The sequence below is a fragment of the Giraffa tippelskirchi genome, chromosome 11, assembly GCF_054371585.1.
Source record: "Giraffa tippelskirchi isolate mGirTip1 chromosome 11, T2T-mGirTip1v1.2.pri, whole genome shotgun sequence".
Taxonomy (NCBI): Eukaryota; Metazoa; Chordata; class Mammalia; order Artiodactyla; family Giraffidae; genus Giraffa; species Giraffa tippelskirchi.
This window is the reverse complement of record NC_137285.1, coordinates 143220955-143242080: the sequence shown is the minus strand read 5'-3', so window position 1 is coordinate 143242080 and position 21126 is coordinate 143220955. Positions and strand designations below refer to the sequence as shown.

Sequence of the window (21126 nt, the reverse complement as noted above, 5' to 3'; positions counted from 1 at the left end):
ACGTACAACTAGGAATAAACCTACAGTTTCTTAGGATTTCAATAGATTTCATTTGTCTTAAGTTTTAGCTTCCATCACACTTGTTCAAATTAAATTCCACTTGCTGTTTTCTACACATCAGAACAGAAAATGGGGAGGAAGGATAGTGAGCTGAGGGAGGACACAGGTGGTCCTGTACCCAGCTTGGGCAGAAAGGCTTCCTTCCCATGGGGAGTGAAATCTAGTCTGACCTGAAAAAGGAATGTTAGCCTGGTGAGTGTAGGAGAGAGAATCAGGGAACAAAGATTTTCCAGACAGAGGTGCCTGCCCAGTATCAGAAAGAGCCCCTTGAGTTACTGAAAGTAGTTCACCACAGATGAGGAGTTTAGGAATTCTGGGATTATGAAGCTAAGCACTGGTATTCTTAAGGCCAGGTGTTCTGCATGTTTTACTGCCTCTATTTCAAATGCCTTTCCTTGAAATCTCCACTAGGCTGGCTCCAAATCATCATCTAGGACTCAGCTCAAATGAATTCCACAAACGTTTTCTAACCATTTCTATGCTAGCTCTTAGAGACATTCACCTTAAATGCTTCAGCATCCTCATGATGCTTCTCTCTGAAATCAGCTTATCAGGCTCTGCATAACAAGATGTAAACTCCATGAGAGGTTGCCTCTCTTGTTCACCACTATAACCTCAGCATAAAACACTGCCTTCGAGTTACTACTTACTGAATGCTTACTATGTACCAAACATTGTTTTCAATGCTTTCGATTATCAGTTAACAAAACGCAAAAACCCTAACCTTTGTGGCGTTCTAGCTACATTATATTTTACCAGCGAGGACACTAAAAATACAGTATATTTATAGTATATTTTAAATTATATAATTACGTTAGAAGTTGGCACATGCTCCAGAGCACATAGAGTAGGTAAGTGGATTCTGGAGTCTTGGCAGGGAAGAAAGGGGGCATTGTGGTATTAAACAGGATTCCTTGAGAAGATGACCTTTGAGGAGCTGAAACGGTGGAGTTAGGCAGATACGTGACTAGAAGGAACAGCTAGTGCAGATTGCAAGGTAGGCGTGTCTTTGCCTAGGCTGCATGAAGCTGGCTGGACAGAGTGGTGGACGATAAGAGTAGCAGCTGAGGTCAGAAATTTTTGATTTTTATTCTAAAATGAGGAAGGAGTCATGGAACATCTTCAAGTAGAAGAGTGGATGTTTCTTTGCTGCTGTGTTTACAACAAGCTATAGAGTCAAGTGTAATAGCTTGGAAATCAGTCAGGAGGCTATCATGAAACTCCAGGCAAGAAAAGATGGACGTAGATATTTGGCAGTCCTCAGCACGTAGATGGTATTAGAGCCAAAGGAATGGATGTGATCACTAAGCGAATTTAGGTAGCTTGTACTGATCCCTCCTTGGTGCTTTTTAATAAAGGCTGGAAAATCTTTTTAATAAAGGAAATCTTTTTCATAAAGGCTGGTAGTCAAATCAAGAAGTTGCTTTACATACTGAGGGAAGAAATTATTCCATTATGATCTGTCAAGTATCTGATGTTTTGCTTTGATAGAAACAAGCCAATTCTCTTTTCAGAAGGTTATTAGCTTCTAAAAATAAATCCAAAAGGCTGAAGATAAAAGATAACTGGCAATACTGAATTCTTTGAATGAAGAGCAGTATTTTGTCCATCTTTGTATTTTCATGGTCTGACACACTACTTGGCACATGAGGAGCAAGAAATGTTAATGAATATCCAAGAAACTGAAGATACTGTAATAACACAAGACACAAAACAAAATTACAAAAGGAAATTTATTTCAAAAGCATAAGGGAACATTTACATTTGAACAAAGTGATAAACAGGTGTCTTGCAAAAGAAAAAAATCCATGGCATGAAGTTTTTTGTGTACTATTGCTTTAGGAAAGGGAAGGGGAACAATGAGGTGGTAAGGGAAGGAACACAGTCAACTTAATATCAAACTTTAGAAAGTAAAGTCACCTTTTAGCTCTGAGTTTACAAATATTAAAAAGGAAAAGAGAAAAAATTATACTTAATGTTCAAATTTATATAAATGTAGTCCCAAAACAGCTTCTGTACTTGAAATGGCTTTAGGCCACTGGCTGATCTGACTCTAAGGTCCAGACTACCTGGTCACAGTTGTCAAATGGCAATTCCATGTTCATGTATCTGTTCAGATTCCAAGGGAGCTTAAGTTCAGCTCATAGTCTTTTGGAATGTTTAGAGATTATTGCCACCACTCCATAGTCAACCTGACCAACTTCTTTTGCTCACTTGTATCATTCTAGTCTTCAAAAAACATTTTCTCCAGAAACATGTGCAGTAATTCTAACAAAGGGTTTTTTTTTGTCTATTCCCCCAATATAGAGGTAACAGTAATAAAGACACCTGAATTGGAATCACAAACTAGTCCTCAAAAAAATAGGTCAAACTACTAGAAAATGTCACTCAGGCATTAGATTTGAATAACAAACCTGGGGAGGGAAGATTAATTGTGGAACAAAAATATATGAAACATTCAAATGCAGAGCAAAGGGCCTATGCTACTAAAAATGCCCATGACAACTGAACACTCCACAAACCTCCCATCTGTTGTTTTAACCTAAAGATTCTATTGACTAACTTATACAATAATTTTGATTAATAACCTGAGAAGTTAAAATCTTGAAAGTGGCAAAAGCAAACTGAGAGAGCATCCCTTACTTATTGGTGTATCATATTACCAAGTCACTTTTCCTGGGCTGCCCCGGTTATCAAATCCCCAAATTCTAAACTCTATTCATCCTGCAGAAACCTGTATGTACATCAGATTCAGTATTTTGGCTGTATTTCTCCAACAGGGATCTCAAATTTATCTTTGAAAATGCAGCCTTTGTTCATTTTTAGTTTTAAATAATAATAATCATGTAAGTGCAACTGACTCAAAAGCCCTCACTACTGGGAGGAAAACCTAAATAACAAGTTAATAATGGATTCAGCCTCAAGAGGATAATCACCGTGTCAAAGACTACCCGTTCCTGGAATTAAAAAAAAAAAAATGACTTATGTTGTATAGTCAAGTTTCACAGCATGCATATATATATATACACACACACACACAGATATATGCTCATGTATGTATGTATATTATACATACACATTTCTATGCAAATAGTAAGATCCCATATTCAAAAGTTTACGTCACAACATATGGAGAAGAGTTAAGTAATCAGTGCAAAGCAACTCACTTCTTCCTAAAAATGTCATGTCATGGCTACATTTTAAGAAAGCTGATTAAGTATCTTTGTTTTTCTGACACGCAGGAATACTGTACCATTGCCTAGCAGCTTTATTAAATAACCATGAAAATAAATGTTAAGTCTGACCCATTACTCTTCTCCATATGTTGGCGCGGGGGAGACAGAGGGGACAGGAAAGTCAGGAACCTTTCAGCACTGATGATCTTTACCAGTTATCAGAAATGGACTGAATTTTATTACAGTTTAGATCTGAATAGCTCTCAATAACAAATTATCAAGATGTTTAAAAGAGTCACAATGTGAAGTCTGAATAATGACAATATTGCAAAAACAAGTCAAGGTTGCAGACAAAGCATCCAAAAATATCGCTGTGGTGTTTACCTTGGACACAACCATGGTTTGTTACAAAAGTAGATCATACATACAAAGGTATAAAGAACAGTAAGTTTTTAGCTGAAGGCAGCAGTCTTTTTAAAGGGACACCCCCGGCAATCCAATGAGTAGTAGAATTAAGTATATTAAGCTCATGACAATGGTGAAGAAATGTGACTTCTCATTCAGTAGAGTCTTCCCCGACTACGATTTCCTCGTGCTCCCCAACCTCGGCCACCTCTACTTCCCCTGAAGGCTCCTCTCTGCTCTACGAAAAAGCGAACAAGGGTTTAGGTCTTGTTCAGGACTTCATGGGACAGCACACACAGAAGAAACGGAGCTGGAAGCTCTGAATGTAGCAGCAGGCTCTATAAAAACAGCAAGGTATTCTGCGAGTACACCTACACGTTCAAATCTTTACATAAAACCAGGGCATCATATATGCCAAAGCACATTATCTCAAGGTACCAAATATGTTCATAATATGTACTCAATTAAATGTATCCCATTAAAGATATTTCAAGGTGACAATGATAACTACATTTAGTTCTTTATTTTGGTGCCTATCACAAAGATAACTAATGAAACTATAAACATTTCTATATTTAATATGGATTAAAGCTATAGGCCTTCAAAAGTTAGTGTCATATATGTAAAATATCTTAAACTACCAGTGATCAATTCGGAAAAGTTAGGCTAGAATGAAAAATGTACCTTTCAAATGCAATGAAAAGGTAATCTGTTTGGGTCACCACACTGAAAAATAATGTTACAAATTCTGACAGCTTTTCTCACTGCTTTGTCAGCTACGTATGAGCTGCTCCGAGTGCTGCCAAAAAGGTTGTATGTATACATTACAGAGTTCGGGTTACTGATGTAAATTAAGCATATCTCTTGCTGAAAAATCAAGTCACTTGGATCATATGGTAGAATGAGTCCTTGATTTACTCGTCAGTGTTTTACAGGTCCAGAGAAATATTCCTCAAAGGAGTCTTTCCAGTGAAGAAAACTGATTGACATTACCAGCAAGGATGGACCTTTCATCATACACAAATGAGTAAGAGTCTCAAACTTCTAATTCCAGAGATCCAATCTCCTCATTGGAACTTTCAAACTTCCTCATTGCAGGAATCTTGTTAGAGCAATAAAAAGAATCTGGTGTTGCCATTTTTGATCCATAATGTTGCCTGAAAAATTCCTATCCAGTCAGTACTGCAAGCCATTTTTTGCCATTATGGCTAGAAATATGTTACTGTTTTTGGGTGATGCTTTATTTTTTTCCCTCCAGAAACTGAGTTAGAAAACTAACTAGACCTTTCCCCAGCTTAACCAACATTTACCTGTCAACAGAATGGAATCTGATTCAAAGTCACCTCTCATGTCATGATACATTTTTCTAAACTGATTGGTATGCCAACTATTTAAATGAAACCATCATAAGCTATCACATTCAAAAAATCACTTTAATGATTTTTTAATGGTTTCAAGCTTAAACTAATACTGCTACTAGTTAATGGAGAAGGCAATGGCAACCCACTCCCGTACTCTTGCCTGGAAAATCCCATGGACGGAGGAGCCTGGTAGGCTACAGTCCATGGGGTCACTAAGAGTCAGACATGACTGAGCGACTTCACTTTCACTTTTCCTTTCATGCATTGGAGAAGGAAATTGCAACCCACTCCAGTGTTCTTGCCTGGAGAATCCCAGGGACGGGGGAGCCTGGTGGGCTGCCATCTATGGGGTCGCACAGAGTCAGACACGACTGAAGCGACTTAGCAGCAGCAGCAGCTACTAGTCAAAATTATACTTTAAAAAATTATTTTAATATTCAAAAAAGGTAAAAGTTGAAGGATACAAATCACAAAATATAGAATTAGTACTTGTGGGTTACCAGGGAACTCTGTTCTACAGGAAGGAAAACTAAACATGGGTATGTGCAAATACATTGATTGAAAATGCACCAGGAAGGTGAACTAAGTTATGGGAACAAACACCTTTTGATAAAGCAAAGAATAGAGACATTGGTTAGTAAAGTGAAAAACTTTGATAAGGAAAAAAGTCTAACTATGCCTACATGGACTCAAAGACGAATTATAAGTTCTGGCTCCTTCTCTGCATAGAACTAGTTTAGGCCCATGACACTGGCACAATCTATTTTCTTTGCAGTAGACTTGTTCACTGTAGTAAGACAGTGATATAGTAAAATTGAGTTTGGCTGACAAAGAAAAGTAGAATTTCAATGATTAAATATGGGTAATAAAGTCTAAGTATTAAAGACTAAACACAAAACATTTTTTCCCCTCTGTCCTGAGGCAACACTGACATCCCAGGAAAAAAATCCAACGTTGTTTCTCTTTCCTCCTAACCCACTGTCACTTCCCTAAGGAAAGGACATTAAAAAGGTAGAAAATTTTGAGGTAGATAGGTCAACTAATTTTCATCTGTAATACTGAATGGGTGAAAGAAATGGGTGAAAGAAATCCAAGAAAACTCTTCAAACTGTTTCTATGAGAATACTTATAACCTGACACATCTCAACTCCCACAAATAAAAATACTAGCAGAAATTTTGTTCCTACTTTCCAATAAGAACAATCAGAGTTTAGTTTGCTTTGTAATTCAATTTATGACAAGCACTCCAATTACAAGATTGCTCCTGGAGAATATTAAAGTACAGGAATACCAGACACAAAAGACAGTTAACAGGCATGTTTGTCGTTCTGTTACTTTGCTGACTAAGGAACAACTAAAGTTGTAAGTGACTCCTGGATTTTTTCCTTGGCCTTGCCATGTGGCTTATGGGATCTGAGTTCCTTGACCAGGGATTGAACTCCAGGCCCTCAGTGTGAGGTTGAAGTTCTAACCACAGGATGACCAGGAAATTCCCTGATTTTTGTCTTCAGTAAAACTGCTTCGCACCACACCCCATTTTGATAATTAAAAAAATCACGTACAACCTAAGGCTTTGCATTTTTCACGTCTCTTTTCCACATGCATTACATCATCTGATTCTAAGGCAGGCAATGAATGTCACAGGGCAGAATACTCATGGAAATTCAGAGTAACTGACTAGCCTAAGTGAAAATAAATACAATTCTCTATGTATTGCCATAGTTGATTACATTCATCTAAATCAAATGAAGATGGTATCTGAGAAAACAGCTGATGTTAAGAAAGGTTTTGATAAATACCACATTAAATCATACAAGTGACAGAGGACAGACAATATTTAGTGCAGTGGAGTAACAGAATCTTTTCCATTTATAAAATGCTATCATAAATATTTTTTGAAGTTTTTAAGCTCTCTGCTATCCCTATTTTTCAGATAAGAAGCCAAGAGAGGCACATTTACCTATTATTATATCAGTAAAAGAGTTCTCAAAGAGTCTGATTGGAGTTTAAGGGTTCATTTCACAATCTGAAATTGCCTTTTCATAATCTTTTTGCTAGGATATTGGAGGAATTTTGCTATCATAGAAGGCATTTACTTAACGTCAAATCACCTCATCCTGGAAACAATTATAGGCAGTATATGCTTCAGAATGTACTTTTTTGGGGAATAATTACTGCAGAATTAATTCTGATTGGTAATCAAGACCAATCACAAGTATGTTTGGTTCTGGATATTACACTTTGTCTTCTTAAGCAAGATTAAGGACCTGAGTCAGTGATATTCATGTCCATTCTTCTTTATAAGCCAATGAGACAAACTTCACTTCTGATTCAACAGCCCTGGGAGAGACTGGACTAGCGGGAAGTTGACAGGAGGACTGCTCTCTGGGCAGTGAAGGAGACTGCAAGAGGACACATCTTCTTTGCCAGACGATGCTTTAACATCTGACTCTACCTTCCAGGACTTCTGCTTCTGAAGTAGTACAGAAAATGGGAGGACAAGCAGTAGGCTGACGAGGTCCAAGAAGGATCATTAATACCACATCTGCCACAGGCTATATCTGTTCCTGAGGGAGAATGGACAAAATTTCTTGCTTTGACGCTAAAGCAGAGAAAATCAGGAATGGATGGTTCATGTTACTTCCTTTTTACATGGTTCATCTTCCTTCCTTTTTTTTCTCCTGTTGGCATCTCTGAATACAACAGGCGTATTTTTCAGGTTCTTAGTGTTACATGCTCAGCTCAGTGAGCCCACAAGGGTGAGTTAGAAAGGAACAGGATAAGTTGTTTTCCCAGCAGTTCAAGTTCGCCAAGCTAACTCAAAAAAAGTAACCTGAAAGAGCTACGATACTCTTCAATTATTAATTAAAATCAAGTACAACACAATTTCTGCCTAATCTCTCATATTTCTTGTACCCAAACGGAAACGCTCACCATAATTAAAGTTGCTCAGATTGCTGCTATATTTCCCACTAGGAGGATTATAAATCTGCCTGGCATCCCTTTTTGGTCCTGCTGAAGATTTCTTGGGAGGTGAACCTGAAGTTGTATCTTCACTGGCTCTCTTTTGCCTATAATGGTACGAAGAACAGCAATGAAAAAAATTCTTTTATATCAGAGGCTAGCAATATATTTATTATATTAGTTACAAAAGACATCCTAAAGATGATAGTCACACCAGAAAAAAGGAAATAACATCTGATGTCATCAAATTAACTCTGCTTCAGTTATGCAGACATTGTCAGAAGGGCATTTACAGGGCTTTAAAACAATCTGAAATATGTAGCTTCACAGATTATACACAAGTGACTCATTTCATAGAACTTATCAGAAAAGTCTTCTTATGCCACAGCAATACAAACAATGGTTTGAAAATTTGAGAGTTGTATTCCACCAGTTTATTTTATAAATACTAGATTAGATTTTCTAGTTAAGCCATACTTCTAATAGCTATATTTTAACATCTTATTAAGAATCATTTAATAATGTACCATTTTGTACAGGAAATGTAATAATCTGAATTCAGACCTTTCATATTTATAAATCAAATATTAGAACACTTTAATCCCTTTTAAATATGTTTCTTACCCAAGTTCAACCTTCTGTACAGGCTTCCAGGATAATGTTACTGTGCTCTTATAAGAAGGAGGAATATGGAAGAGATCCTGAAGAAACAAAATTAGAGATTTCTAATGTATTTGGTGGTGTGGGAAGTGGTAGTAAAGATAGGAAACAGGAAGACACATCTTTAATCTTAGGAAAGGAAAGTAACTTATCCCATTTGCTTTTGTGCTCGTGACTAAAATAATAACCTAGGGAAAAAACTGAGAGAGAAAAGTAAACATGGACAATTTTGTTTACAAATGACATATATTACCTAATTAATGTTATTTTGTGCACATCACTTAAGAAACTGCAGTTAACTTTTTTCAAATGTCATTTCAGGTTACAGGACAAAATATCAATCTTTATCAACTTCAATCAAATCTCCAAGTGGTTTCTTTTGCACAGATGCAGTCACTAATGTGCTTTAAGGAAAATATAATGGTGCAATCTGCATTTGCTATTGCAGATTTTTAAGTGGGTCAATACTGGAACAAAACTAACAGTCGGGGTAATCATGTTTTTCTTCCCCTCAAATATCTATATATTACCAATAATGAAAAAACCCACATTATTTATATACTAAATTATCAATATATGGTAATGCAAATATTTGCTAAATTTAAATACTGAAATAATTCAGAAGTGAAATAATCTAACCCTCATTATACCCTCAAAACTATGATGAATTTATATTTATCATTTTACCCTAATTTTTATATATAGGTAAAATCTGATAAAAGTAAACTGAGTTTCTTTCACAGTCAGTATTTGCTTAAACTATTCTAAACATTCTAGTGTATCTTCAACTTTTATTTATGGTATCAATTCAAATAAAGTAGAATCTCACATTTTAATGTATTAATTCACCATTTCAAACTAAGATTTATATTTAAGATTTGAAATAAATGGTGCCTATTATAAAAATTTTCTTCAAGGTATGAGTCAGTTTTCTTCCCTTTTAATGCCCTTTCCCTTTTCCTCTCAGCACTGATAATTCATCCCTCAGTGTCTCACTGTTTTCTCTGAAAAGCTTCCCTTTCTCTTCTGATAAAAAGTTAAGTGTTCCTTGGGATTTTTACCAGACTACTTTTAAGACATACCACTAGCCCTGATTTTGTTATGTCAGGCTTTGTGCTATATGTGTGACAAATATTTCTTTCTCCCACCTGGCTACAATACTATTAACTTGTGACAATACCATTAACTTATGATATCAAATGATGGGTTCTTTGTTGTGATTCCTCTTTTGTACTTTCAGGTTATTAGTTTTTGTTTAGGCTAACAGATACTTGAGGAGGGTAAACAGAATTGAAGCATATTTATGGCTTAATGGTAAGATACACCTTAGCCTACAGTATAGAAAACTCAGTTTATTACATAGACAAATTAACAGGAAAGAGCACGGGGCAACATGTCATGCACCACGTAAGACTGCCCATTCTTAGTGTAAGGGAAGCAGGGTTTTACTGGTCATTCAAAAGGAACCAATAGCATTCAAACTACAAGAACTTAAGTCAGTGAAATTTCTGAGTTTAATGTATCTGCTCCAATGCTGTTGGTCAGAACTGTGCATGCCTCCCTTTGTTTGAAGTATCTTCTGCAATAATGTTTAAATAAATAAAACAATGAATTATAATAGCTACAAAAATGTTAGTTGGTATTATAAAAGGCATAAAGCTTTAAAAGGCCAAATGTATGGAACATAATGGCATTTCGCCTTCACTAGACCATTACAGACATATCCCTTGCACTAACTTTCTAGCTAGTTGGGATAGCTGAGTAAGAAAGGAAGAATTACCTTGATTAAAACATTAATATTATTTGTTATTTTCAATGCAACGACTTTAATCTTGTTCTGTAAAAGGAAAACAACATTAAATTAAAATGCCAGTAACTTTTATAATATATTACTTTCCCATATAAAACTTGAATTCCACTTCTTTTTCAGAATCATTTCTACAGTTAGGAAATTCATTGGCTTATATTTACAGATAATGCTTATGCCTATTTCTCGATTATTAACAAATGTAGAGATGGCAAAGACAGCAAATAATCTTTATCTTCCCTCTCAACAGGTTAGAACATTAACTGTTAACTACAATTCACTTGAAAAACAAGTAAGGGACAGGTCATTGGCACATATCAGTTGTTTTAAAAGAAATCAGTTTATGTTACAGAAAGACACAATGAAACTTAAAATATTTCATTAGGACTAGAATGAAATAGGATGAAAATTGATCAAAATAGATGAGATCAGGGAAAACCATGGATCCCAACATAAACACAAGGTATAGTCTGGTACAGAATTAGTAGTTTAATACTTTTAGTTTTAATGTAAACTAATGTTTGGGTTTCAAAAAGATAAAATTTAAAAATGTCACAATCGCTAATCAAATATTTAAATAAAATGTGTTGCTAATGAGACCCCAGTGAAAGATTGGTATATATCAAGTTTAGTAACAAACACTGTTCACAAACATTGGAAACATTCAAGACATGTCAACAATGGTAGAAGTTTCCTATGTAACTTAGCATATAGCTAAATATGCAGTCTTCTAACACTGTTATCTTCAACTTTTAGACTTAAATCATCAGTTCAAATAAAGTCGAATGGTACACTTCAATATATGAATTCAGTCCGAATTTGTAATGAATGGTGGCTATTATAAAAATTTCCTAATGAGATATAACCCAGTATTCTTACCTCATCTGTTTTTAAGGCCTCGCCTGTTTTACCTTGGAGAGCCAAGCGAAGTTGTCTGATATAAACCTGCAGGCCCCGTGCAAAGTACTGCAGCCTAAATGAAGAAGTATTTATTAATTAACCAATCATCACTTCAACTCTGTTTTTAAATTCAAAGAAAACTACAGCCTTTACCAATAAAGAATAAATTTTGAGGGGGACTTTCTTTTAATTATCAATGTATGATCATAAGAGATACACAAGTAAAATTAAAGCAGTTTTTGTCAAAAATTAGAAGAGATCCACACTCAACCTGGCAATGGAAACACTTCTAGAACTGGGTTCAGGAAGCTTGTTACGTTAACCTGCAAGGTTAACCTAAGTTAGAAACAACCGGGAACCACGGGTTAGAATCAGGTGGCCTGGGTTCTTCTCTTCCGCTAGTCAGATGAAGCTCACGTGACAAACACAAGTTACTTAATCTCTGTGTTTATCTGCTAACAAGGGACCGTGTCTGACCCATTTGCACCTTAGGGTCCAGTTTAAAAATAAAACAAAATTGTAAATTTTGCAAAGGATGTTGAGTAATCTTTTTTTCAAATTTGTTTCCAGGTAGTATGTGTGGAAAAGTGCTACCATAACTCCAGCCTGCTGCCTTCTAGGAATTCTGCTTAACACTGTGGCATCACTGTTTTTTTTTTCACTTTCAGAGTAATTTCCTAAGATGTTTGCTTCTGGTCAAGTGTTTCACCAAGTAATAAACCTCTGCCTTACCAAAGCATAGAGGACAATAACAGATGATACAGTAGCTTAAGATGAGAATTTGTTAACTGAATGATTTAATACAAAGTATCTTCCTGAAAAACAAATTCATTTCTCCAGTGCTGCTCCTCCAGTCACACTATAAGATAATAAAAACCCTGTAAGATATTAAGAGCAGCTATAGAAACGGCAACCCACTCCAGTGTTCTTGCCTGGAGAATCTCACTGACGGTGGAGCCTGGTGGGCTGCTGTCTATGGGGTCGCATAGAGTCGGACACGACTGAAGCGACTTAGCAGCAGTAGCAGCATAGTTTACCAAATACCCAGTATATGCCAGGCATTGTGCTTAAAGCTTTTCATTACCATCATTTAATTCTCTCAACTCTATATAAGGTAGATGCTAGTATCTATATATTTAACAGTTGAGGACAATTTGATTCTCACAACTCTCTAAGGCAGGTGCTATTATCTATAAATTGAACAGCTGAGGACAATTTGAGGTGTTAGGTCAGAGAACCCGCCCAATATCCTAAAGCAAGTGAGGAGAGCCAGAGTCCATTTTTGTAAAAGGCCATCTTCTGCCATGCATTTGTCATGCCACCACAGTTGTATCTTTGTATACATTCCTGTTTTGTGGATCTTGCATTCTTTTGCATTGTAGTAAGAAAGGGTGGGGAAAAAGCTCTTGCAAAATGGAAACAAAACCAAGGCAGCTTCAAGATAGCTTTCACCTTTATCAAGGACTGGGGCACTTCAATCATATATCACCTGATTTTGAAATCTTTGAGCTTTTCTGCATTCAGCTTGGCTGTTAAGAAATCTGGAAGTTTTCGGCCCAACTGGTGAAAGCTATACAGCAAACATTCCACATAACTGAACTGCAGCTTGGGCTCTTCATTACCAGCGTTCTCCCCGTTTTCTGCCTCTTCTGGAGGGAGAGGCATGTACTCCTAAGAGATGAAAATACAAGAGATATATGAGATCTGCTCTAGACACTCTAATTGTGAAACATATACTCGAGTAATTACAAGACACACTTGTAAGACATGAAACATTAAAAACTACCAAGATCAGAAATTTACATAAGATAGCCCTTTTACATTTTGGATCAATGACCCAACCTGTCAACATTCCATATTAACCTATAGTATAGCTGTTGCTGCTACTACTGATGACAAAAGTAGCCAACCCAGCACTATGCAGATGAAGGAACTGAAGCTCTGAGAACTTAGGTAAAAAACAAGATGAAGAGTCAGGATTCAATCTAGGTTTGGCAACAAAAGCTGATGCTCCTAAAACAGTATTCTTAAAAAAAAACCAGTATTCTTAAAAACAGTTTCTTAAAAAACTGAAAAAAAGAGTTACCATTTGATCCCGCAATTCTACTCCTGGGCAAATATCCAGAGAAAACTAATTCAGAAAGATACAGGCACCCCAATGTTGATAGCACTATTTACAACAGCCAAGACATGGAAGCGACCCAGTGTCCATCACCAGGTAAACAGACAGGTGTGCATCCATGTGTACACACACACACCGCAGTACTACTCGGCCATAAGAATTAGTGACATAGTGCCATCTGCAGCAACACGGATGGACCTAGAGATTATTACACTAAGCAAAGTCTGTCAGATAGAGACAAACAAATAAGAATATAAGATGTATGTCTCTTATGAAATTCCTAGAAGAAAACATAGGAATAAAGCTCCTCGACGTGGGTCATGGTAATAATGATTTTTTGGATATGACACCTAAATTGTAAGCCACAAAATAAAAAACAATTATGACTTAATGACTTTACTTCTAGGTTGTTAAAGCTATTTGGCCCTGGGTAGTAACCGCGATGGTGCTCTGGAGCAAACATTTACAATATTTTGATGAAAAAACAGCAGAAAAACTTACTATATAAATCTTGTAATATATTTTGTCTAAAGCATCAACAACAGAAGAAATGCTAAAGATTAAAACAGACTTTTTAAAAAAAGTAGACAATACGTGGCCTGAGCAGCTAAGAACACTCATTAGGATTATTACCTGTTGCTTCAAAATCTGGCTCTCCATAATCTGTAAATACTATACTACTAAACTTTGGGACGCTATACTGACTATGCCATAAGGAAAGAAAAAAATTCTTACCAATAACTTATCAAATAGTTTCCTTAAATTTGTTTCTAGCTTTTCCATGTCACCACAAAATGAACTCATTTCAGCCAAGAGTTTTAATACCTAAAACACACAATTCACTGTTATTAGCATTCTTTTCATTGAATGAGTAAGGATTGTAAAAAAATATTCTAGATAACTATTTAAGATTGCTTATTTTTCAATTAGGCTTTTACAGAATCATAATGTTTGAACTGGGAAAAAAAAAATTAGAGATGCAGCTCTATTTCACTTTGAGGAAACTGAAGGTCGGAGAGAGAATGTAACTTGGCAAAGTCACGATATATGTGAGAGGCAGTGCAGACCCTAAGACCCTGATCTCATGACTCTCAATACACCCGTGAGAATAAGTAAGGAAGGAACACACGTGGCACTTTCTGCTCCAGACAATAATGTACAAGGAAGAAACGACGAGTAAGAACTCTTCACTTTTAACATTTAGGCTGGGCCGCCTCTGCTATCAAATCCAGTCTCTGGATACTAATTCAAAGTATCAGTAACTGCCACTGTTCTTGAGGTTCATCTCTGCTTTACTCAATTCCAGTCTGATAAGTCAAACCCAGGACATGTGAAGCAAACCACAGTTTAAGTGCACAATGAGATTCTTCTCTCTCCTAAAGACCTATGAGGGAAATGGCACATTTCCATATTTCAGTTCAACTAAACAAATATTATCAGGTGCTTTTGAGAATCAGGCTCTACATTAGATTCTGGAGATTCAGAGGGGAATAAGGTTAAACTGGGGAGAAAGGAAGGGATAAACGACATTTTGTGTTATCTATTTAAACCTGGCTCTATCAGTTACAGAGACAGGAACTGTCATGACTGACCAATGTATTTAAAAGCATTAAGGCTACAAAGGTAGAGAATGACTATAATGAAAACTACAGGCACTGCTTTCCCACTGCAGCAAACTATCAATGAGTCCATAAAGCATTCCCATGTAATTAATCCTGGGACAGGTTATTAGCTAGCCACCACCAGGCCTTAAATCTCTTAGCAATCAGATCAAGTTAGTGGTTTACATTTAGGCTGAAATATGGCAATGCCTTTTCAGTGCTAAAGCCAGAAATTTTCTCTTACCTCCAACTGTATATCAAGACCTTCCACTGGGGTAGTCAAGGAACTGAGGTTAGGGAGAACTTGCTCACAGAAATAAGTCACAAATCTTGTGGAATGAACATTTTTCTGTAAAAATCCAAAGAATACTGAATTGTCAAAAAAATAAATACATATTCTCTCAAATATAATAGTTGAATGTCAATCAACAAATGCTCAGTATCAAAGCATCAAGTACTACAGCTAAAATACAATGGGAGAACATATCCCAGAGCATCTCAGAAATAACCTCAACAGACAGCATATACTTAGTTGCAAAGTAACCTGGAGCATGGGACTTTTAATATCTTCGAACTCTTCGATTCTAAGGTCAAATTGTGTGGGAAACTTCATTGTTGAATTTTAGACTATACATTTCCCCAAAAGGATAGCTCCTTTAAATTGTGTTTTTTAAACTTTGCTACATACATCTCAAAAGATTCAGTGCCAGAGGAGGCACAAAGCCAGAGAGAAAACAGCAAACTTACCTGTAACAACAATCTAGAAAATTTAAGAAAAAGAAGTTAGGTTACTAAACTGTTTTAAAGACTCAGTTAACACTACAAAGTAGGACATAAAATTCTCAAAACTTATCAAAAGTCTCTAGGCAAGACTTTAAAGAAATTTCTTGCCGCTTTGGGCTCTTCACCTAGGCCTCCATAAAACAAATGATTGCTCCACTGTGTTAATACTTTTATGCAGAGCTTTGAGGAGAATGGTCAAGTGTATATCTACACAATTACAAGCCAACAGAGTAATCAAAATACTAGTTACATAAAACAAAGAGCTCACAGAGAAGAGGGGTACCGCCTGCCGAGTGCACTGTAAAAGCCTGTCCACACAGTCAGGATCCGAGGGATTGAAGGTTTGTTCCAGGTCAGCCTGCTCAGCCACCAGCTCTACCAGCTGCTGCCTTCCACTCACTGTCTGTAAGCTTTTTAACCCAGACAGTATCTTCATGAACAGGACAAATTCTTCACCGGTCACATCTTCTAGCACCTGGAAAGAGACCATTCGGAATAGTCATTGGTATCTTTATCACTTGAATGGAAAAGAAACAGCAATATTGAAACTGCATAGCAAATTAGTTTCACAGAAGTCAGTTTGCTGCTCATATTTCTGAAACACTGAAGAGAAAACAACTTCAAGCTTCAGTTGACCTAGTTCAGAATAAGCCACGCACTCTCAGTGGTGCACTGTATTGTTTCCAAGGGAACAACACTTGGTTCTTGGGAAATTTTACTCTTTTTTACGTATTTTACTCTTTTTTACGTCTAAAGCACAGATGTACATACAGTACACAAACAGATATACAGTATATCTGCGGTGTTAAAAATTTCATGGGAAAGTAGCTAAGGATACTATCTAAATCTAAAATATCTAAAAAGGCTCTTCAGGGGCTGATAGCAAAAAAAAAAAAAAGATCGAGAAAATCTGGCAATAAACTGTTAAATCAGATTCAGTTCCTTATATTTATGCTGCTGCTGCTGCTAAGTTGCTTCAGTCGTGTCCAACTCTGTGCGACCCCACAGATGGCAGCCCACCAGGCTCCGCCGTCCCTGGGATTCTCCAGGCAAGAACACTGGAGTGGGTTGCTGTTTCCTTCTCCAATGCATGAAAGGGAAAAGTGAAAGTGAAGTCGCTCAGTCGTGTCCGACTCTTAGCGACCCCGTGGACTGCACCCTACCAGGCTCCACTGTCCATGGGATCCTCCAGGCAAGGGTACTAGAATGGGGTGCCATTGCTTTCTCCTTATATTTATAAGCAGCCTCAATCACATTAACGTGATAATTACATACAAAACAGGAAAAGTGAAAGTGAATGTCGCTCAGTCGTGTCCGACTCTTTGCCACCCCATGGACCTTACAGTCTGTGGAATTCTCCAGGCCAGAATACTGGAGTGGGTAGCCTTTCCCTTCTCCAGGGGATCTTCCCAACCCAGGGATAGAACCCAGGTGTCCTGCATTGCAGGTGGATTCTTTACCAGCTGAGACACAGGGAAGCCCAGAAACTGAGAGTCGCTCAGTCCTGTCCGATTCTTTGCGACCCCATGGAGTATATACAGTCCATGGAATTCTCCAGGCCAGAATACTGAAGTGGGTACCCTTTCCCTTCTCCAGGGGATCTTCCCAACCCAGGGATTGAACTCAGGTCTCCCGCATTGTAGGTGGATTCTTAACCAGCTGAGCCACAAGGGAAGCCCAAACAAAACAGGAGACCATGCAAATTTTCAGTCCTCCATATTGGTGGGTCTAAACCTTTCTGTTCACTGACCAAAGGAGCAAGCAATCGTGACATACCCCACCAGACACAAAAGTGAAATATGCGGCTCCTTTCTCTCTCACTGAAGATATCTTACCAATAAGCAAGTGAGTGGTACCACTAGAGAAAACGCCGATTTTTCCTGAACAAATAAATTATTCCCAAACTTTGGTGCTGTATGAATGTAAAGTTAATCGTGGCACACCTTTCAAATCTTAGCAACCGTAACTGCTAGTGCTGGGAGCACAGACAAATAAGCATGGTCTCCTGAGCTTATAGTGTCATGGGACAGTATGAAACAACAGGTCATTTCACGGTGCTTTCATTTCTATTTTGAAATGATTCAGAATCCTACAGGTGAATATCCTAAAATTAGGGAGACAGGTGGGAAATAAGTAAAATTTTCTGAAGGAAATGATTCATTCAGAGACCTGATGAATGCATACATTTTGAGGATAATACCACAAAGGATTTATATGTGATCAAACCCTTTAAATTAACACAATGATTCATTACAAGTGTTGCTGTTGTTGTTCAGTCACTAAGTCATGTCTGACTCTTTGAGACCACATGGACTGCAGCATGCCAGGCCTCCATGTCCCTCACCATCTCCTGGAGCTCGCCCAAGTTCATGTCCATTGAATCGGTGATGTCGTCTAACCATCTCATCCTCTACCACCCCATTCTCCTTTTGTCTTCTCCACTTGCCATTGTTAAGTGACCAAAGTGCAAAATACAACATAAGAAAATCTTGAAGTTCTACAATGGTTCTTATGGGATATATGATCTCATAAACAAGCTACGTATAGCACTGGTGAATAGTGCTAAAATCAACTATGTTTCTGTGTATTAGAGAAGTTCACTAAAAGATAACGGAAGCTTACCTTTTTGGATTCAGTTAGTATAAGTTCTTCTACTTCCTTTGTTAAGACTTCATCTGGTAAAGTCTTAAGTTTTGTAGAAAGAAATTTAATTGCTCGTTCTCTAACAATGTCCTCTCCTTGAAGTATTTGGCTGAACAAGCCACCTAAAGTCCCTGTAAAACAAAATAGTTGCATGCAGGAAGTCAATTCTATATAGGATCCTTCAAGTTAATTTGAGTTACAGCATTTCTTTTCAAGTGAATTAATATACATCATGAATATCACTGATGCTGGTTAAACCAGTCCAAAATTTCTACAGTCTCAATCATAAGAGTGATCATACACTTTGTTCATGGATTCAGAATTGGCTTGAGCATGACATTCCTTTTCTATCATTATTAATAGTAAATAAACCCAGGTATTTTTGGATGAATTCTTTTAAGTGGGAAACAGAGTTTTTCCAACATATTTCTAAGGGAAAAGTTTGGTCTGTTTTTATAATTATTTCTGCTGGTTTTTTGAGTCATCTTGACTCAACATTTTGAGCTAAGCTGCTTTTTTTTTTCTGAGAACACTTAGAATTTTTATGAAACAGATGTCTGGGTGAATTCCAGACTTCACCCTTAATGAGAAATGCCAAACTCTCCAATTTTTTAGGACATCAAACACAATTCAGAACAAGAAGTGGCCTTACCTTTTGCATCCATCTTAAATATACTTAAGAGGGCGTTGTTCACTAAGTTAAATTCTGCAGAGTCATCTGGATAGAGAGAAAGAGGTACAGTGTATAATCTGCTTCATTTTCAAACTTAAGACTCGACAGTTGGTCATAGATTACACTGAGAGGAGACATAAACTAAGCATTTATCTTAGGTACCAAGAAAATACATCTTTCCTGTAAGGGTAGAAACCCTGATCTAGTGTACCTGGAAAGCTCTTATGTTAAGGTAGTAAGATGGTACAGTTAAGAAACTACAGGAAATTAGGGGGGTGACAAATCATGATGCATCAAAATCCCCTGAAGAATCCAGTCATTATACCTTTATAAACAGAATTCAAAACAAAACTAGAAATCAGATAGTCATAAGTCATTAAGCTTCAAACTAACTGAATGAAAAAAAGAATTTAAATTTCTATCAGAGGCAAATCTTCAGGGAAAAAAAAACTACATTTAGATAAAAGGGTAATAATAAAATTCCTTACCTGTTTGCAAAAGTTGGGTTAGTATATCTGCCACTCGGGGGAGATTTTCTCCAGTGGCAAACTGAGGCAGCTCTTTAATTGCTTGCCGTCGAATCTGAACATAATTTCAAATAAAAAAATTAACCAAATACTATCATGAATAAAAATAACAAGCTCAACCTTTAAAGAGGATAAAAAGCACAAGAGAAGCCATAATTATAGGCATATGAGTCACAAAAATATAAAACAGATTTTCAGCAGTTTTAGAAATAATTTACTCCAATTTAATATTCAAGCTTCACAGAATACTAAAACAAAATGTGGTGGAAAGGGACATTAAATACAATTATCTGACTCAAGTAGACAGTCTTGAGATTATAAACAGTTTATATGTTGACTACATACAACTGTTGGGTTTTTGCTACCTACCTATGGGCATACCATACAGTATCCCTCAAGAATGGCTACAGTGGCCAATGTCATAGCTAGTAACGACTTTAGGATTTTCAGTAGTCAAATTTGTGGATATATTCTGTGTACTTAATTCCAAATACAGGATCTTGGCTTATCTAGTTTAATATAAAAATTCAAATTATGCATGAAAGGTTGATGATTCACTAATTTCATTTGAAAAGCCACGGGCTAATAGTTGAAAATTCTTAGGAACTTGTATCAGCAGCCAGAAATGGTAATGGTTAATTCTGTTCCAAGGAAAAACTACTCCTTTCTATTCCAGTAATCACATATAATTATTTCACAGTTCAATTATTTTTCTGCTATGAAAAATATTTAGGGGTGTTGAAACTCTATTTTATGCTGCAATGCTATTATTATTTTAAATATCCAAGAAAGCATAAACTGACTACAAGCTAAAACTAGTCTGATTTCATATGCACTATGCCTAACAATCTATGAAAAAGATATGAGCCACAACTGTTTTCAACAGTGGGTAATAAATAAGTAAAACAAAGTATTTTGCATGCATTTTTCACAACTGAAAGGTGGTGAAAGAGCTGATACATTTTCTCACATGTAGATTCAAGCCCCAGTATGTTGTCCCACCAGACCGGACCCGACGGCAGCGTGCACTAATGACTGGTACTTCAGTTACATTAGCTACACGCAGAAAATGTCTGCAAATGGCAAAAGCAACACCTGAAAACTTGTTGAAAGTATCAACCATAAACATACCGATACGTCTTCATCTTCACAGAGGTCTAACTGCGCATTGATAGCAGAATCAGCCAATTCTGGAAAATGCTTAAAGAATTTCGGAATAAACTGAGCTGCTAATCTTTTTTCCTTGGTACCACCTTTGACACCATCCAGTATCACTTGATAAGCATCTTTATGCTGAAACAAAAGAATAAGGCAGAAAAGAAATACAATTTTGAAGAATGGGAAGCTAAACAAACTTCTTTGAGTTTGCTTTAAATTAGTAAAATTTCACACAGGCTAAGAAATAGGGCTTATTTTTGGAGTTTTATTGCTTAAATTTAACACC

General features: G+C 36.7%; 1 protein-coding gene and 1 long non-coding RNA gene across 10 annotated transcripts in view; one reads left to right on the top strand and one right to left on the bottom strand.

Annotated features, from left to right (window-relative positions):
* Positions 1-1775: 1775 nt before the first annotated feature.
* Positions 1776-21126, bottom strand: part of API5 (apoptosis inhibitor 5) — a 28620-nt gene continuing 9269 nt past the window's right edge. The window contains exons 2-14 of one of the 8 annotated variants that reach the window (XR_014069623.1): positions 20814-20975; positions 19644-19737; positions 19135-19200; positions 18462-18613; positions 16108-16314; positions 15301-15405; positions 14191-14280; positions 12823-13004; positions 11313-11406; positions 10360-10463; positions 8591-8691; positions 7937-8073; positions 1776-3874 (exon numbers count right to left, since the gene is read on the bottom strand). Coding sequence is in view for 4 of the 8 variants with exons in the window: in XM_081544983.1 (XP_081401109.1) it covers positions 3797-3879; positions 7937-8073; positions 8591-8667; positions 10407-10463; positions 11313-11406; positions 12823-13004; positions 14191-14280; positions 15301-15405; positions 16108-16314; positions 18462-18613; positions 19135-19200; positions 19644-19737; positions 20814-20975 (1506 nt within the window). In the remaining 4 variants the exon portion in view is untranslated. Of the gene's footprint in view, positions 3880-7936; positions 8074-8590; positions 8692-10359; positions 10464-11269; positions 11407-12822; positions 13005-14190; positions 14281-15300; positions 15406-16107; positions 16315-18461; positions 18614-19134; positions 19201-19643; positions 19738-20813; positions 20976-21126 lie in introns of all 8 variants that reach the window. The other 7 variants (XR_014069620.1, XR_014069621.1, XM_081544983.1 and 4 more) reach the window with 7 other exon arrangements.
* LOC145527285 (uncharacterized) lies at positions 3656-11506 on the top strand. 2 transcript variants are annotated; one of them, XR_014069636.1, is made up of 2 exons: positions 3656-4668; positions 7341-7888. It is a non-coding gene; the product is annotated as an uncharacterized LOC145527285 (long non-coding RNA). The 2 variants fall into 2 exon arrangements; XR_014069635.1 differs by lacking the exon at positions 7341-7888 and adding an exon at positions 11329-11506 and having other exon boundaries at positions 4567-4668.